The 2,547-nt window shown below is 55.2% G+C and overlaps 1 protein-coding gene across 10 annotated transcripts in view; it reads right to left on the bottom strand.

Annotated features, from left to right (window-relative positions):
* PRRC2B (proline rich coiled-coil 2B) overlaps positions 1 to 2,547 on the bottom strand; it is an 80,214-nt gene that overhangs the window by 15,886 nt on the left and 61,781 nt on the right. For all 10 annotated transcript variants that reach the window (XM_015594194.2, XM_025051177.1, XM_015594193.2 and 7 more), the window contains 2 exons: positions 1,787 to 1,928; positions 136 to 218 (listed from right to left, as the gene is read on the bottom strand). In XM_015594194.2, coding sequence (XP_015449680.1) covers positions 136 to 218; positions 1,787 to 1,928 — 225 coding nt within the window. The remainder of the gene's footprint in view (positions 1 to 135; positions 219 to 1,786; positions 1,929 to 2,547) is intronic.

Raw genomic sequence — 2,547 nt, 5'->3', positions numbered from 1 at the left:
CTCTGGTCCCGGCTCAAGTGCCGTGGCTGAGAAAGCCTGGGTGGGTCGTGGGTATGGCCAAGGCCGGGGACAAGCTAGCCACATGGATGGACAGTGAGCACACACTCAGCACGGAGCAGCACAGCAGCCACTCACCTCGGCAGAGCCAGACTCAGTGCTGTTGAAGGCAGTGGCGGCCTTAGTCCAGGAGTCGCTGGTGGAGGCCTGGACGGGGAGCGCTGCCGGAGGAAGGGAGACGCGTCAGGACGTCGAAGAGGAGAGACAAGCACGGGCGCGACTGACGCAAACCCAAGTCCCCTGACCGCCTCCCTGCCTCCGCCAGTGACACGCCAGTGAACAGACGACACACAGGAGCTGCCTGACAGCTTCCCCCACCCCCAAACATCCTCAGACAGACTTCGATAAATGCGTTTCTCCTCACTTCACTGATCGGATGCTCTGGCAAACACACCAGCAACTTTGATCCACTCACGCGAGAATTCCACGTCACCGTCTCGGCATGCTACGATGACGCTGTCCATCACTTCAGCCAACTATTTATTTCAACAAGCTAGCAGCTGCTACAAAGTCTCACAGATCCAAGCCCCCCTTACTCAGATGCTTTTATCTCACAGACCACTGAGAGTCTGACAGGAGACACGGACCCTGTGTCGTGTGCACAAAACTTCCCGTGTGACTTGAAGATCCCAGGGCCCTCTGAAGCCATCCCTGGGCCTCTGGTCTGAGCGACCAGTGAGGCACAACAGAACCTGGGGTAGGCCCGACCTCAGAAGACAATGCTCTGCTTAACCAGGCCAGCGGGGGTTGGGGGGGTGAGTGCTGGGGCAGGGATGGTTCTGGGCACCTGTGCCATGATGGCCGGGGCCCGCGCACGCACGCACCGATTTGACTGGTAACATTTTGCTAACAGAGCATTTTACCTTCAGAGTTAAATATTTTCCAATGTTATTTAGCAACGTGTTAGAACCAAAGTTTTCACCAAGAATGTAAGGACAGCCCATGTGATAAAACTAAATAAAAAATCAAGGCCCAGAACCCGAATCGTGGGTGTTTGTCATGTGGCTCTGGGGTCAAGTCACTTTACTTTGAAAGCCTCGGCTTCTTTGTATAAAGATTTCTCCATGCTCCCCCTAGAGCTGTCACATGCTCTTTCTGTTTTATTCATCAGTGTACCCCACAGCGCCCTGCCAAAGTGGGCATTCGAAAAGAAATCTGCTCAATTAAAATTTGTATTTTAAAATGAAGTTACCAGAAAACTAGCACTGGATATGAATTTTTTCACACATTTTCCAAAAAACAAACAAAAAGAAAAAAGAAAAAAAAAACAACAAGGTCCCCTTACTCTGGTCTCAAGTCTGCCTGCCTAAGAGAGCACGTAGGGAGGCGCTGACAGACCTGCCTTCTGGGCTGGCCCAGGGCCCAGGGCCCAGGGCACAGATGGGAAAGCTCCTGGACGCCTGCTCTCCTCCCCAGCAGGCATCTGCAGCTTGTCTACAAAGCAGTAAGAAAGGATGAGCCAGGAGCCCTTAGCTGGTGGGGGTGGGGCGGTCCTCTTCCAGGGTGCTGGACACATGGACTGCTCTGTTCTTCCACCAGATTCTACGCAGGGAAAAACTGACATCTGCTCAGGGGTCCCAGCGGGGAATGGCGCTACGGTGGCGTCTGACACTGGCTCAGCAAAGGACGCCAGGAAACAGGTTACGCTCCACTCACACGCATGACCCCAAAAGCAGGATGTTCCCAAAAAATGAGACCCTGAGACTGTGACCACACCCCGCCCCCTCACCTTGGCTGCTGCTCTCCCAGATCTCGGTGCCCAGGCTGCTGCCAGGAACGGTCACATCGCCCTGCTCCAGGCACAAGCTGTTCTGCTTTTTTGCAAACCGAGGGGGGACGCGGGAGGAAAGACCTCGACCTTTCACAGGCACCTAAGGAAAAAATAGTAAGGTGATAAAGACCAACGTAAAAGAACAAATTCCCCCCAGAAAAAGCATCAGGGCCCCGAACCACCAGAACTTGCTCCAGAGGTGCCTAACGCTCATCCTCGACCACACGTGAACTGCAGTGCCACCGAACCACCCAGGGAGGCCGACAGGCAATGGACTGTGATCCGAACTCCGACAACGGGGCAATGCCTGACGCCGTTTCAGTCCAGCGTCCCCGCCCCTCGTTACTCCCAGGGTGACAAATCTCAGCCCACTCAGGCCAGGGCACAGTGGAAGGAGAGTGGACTTGAGGGCTAACAAAGGCTTGTGCCCTGCCCAACCAGATGTCAGCGGTGACCGCCTGAGAACAAGGATGATGCATCTACACCCACAGGGCAGCAGGTGGGCGCTGGGGACAACGTGCTTAATAAACGGTCCATTCTCTCTCGGGCTTAATACAGAACTGAGTCAGCCCCTGGCTCTGGTCCCTCACCCACATGCCTTCGCCCCAACCTCCCAACCCTCACCTGCACAGCGTGTTCCTTCCTCCTCTTCTCCTCTACTCCCCCAGGCTCTGGTTCCCCGCCCTCCCCCCCCAAATGCACCACCTGATCCTTCCTCA

Source organism: Pteropus alecto, unplaced genomic scaffold (genome assembly GCF_000325575.1).
Source record: "Pteropus alecto unplaced genomic scaffold, ASM32557v1 scaffold67, whole genome shotgun sequence".
Classification (NCBI taxonomy): Eukaryota; Metazoa; Chordata; class Mammalia; order Chiroptera; family Pteropodidae; genus Pteropus; species Pteropus alecto.
The sequence above is the reverse complement of the archived record's forward strand: the minus strand, read 5'-3'. Positions and strand labels throughout refer to the sequence as shown.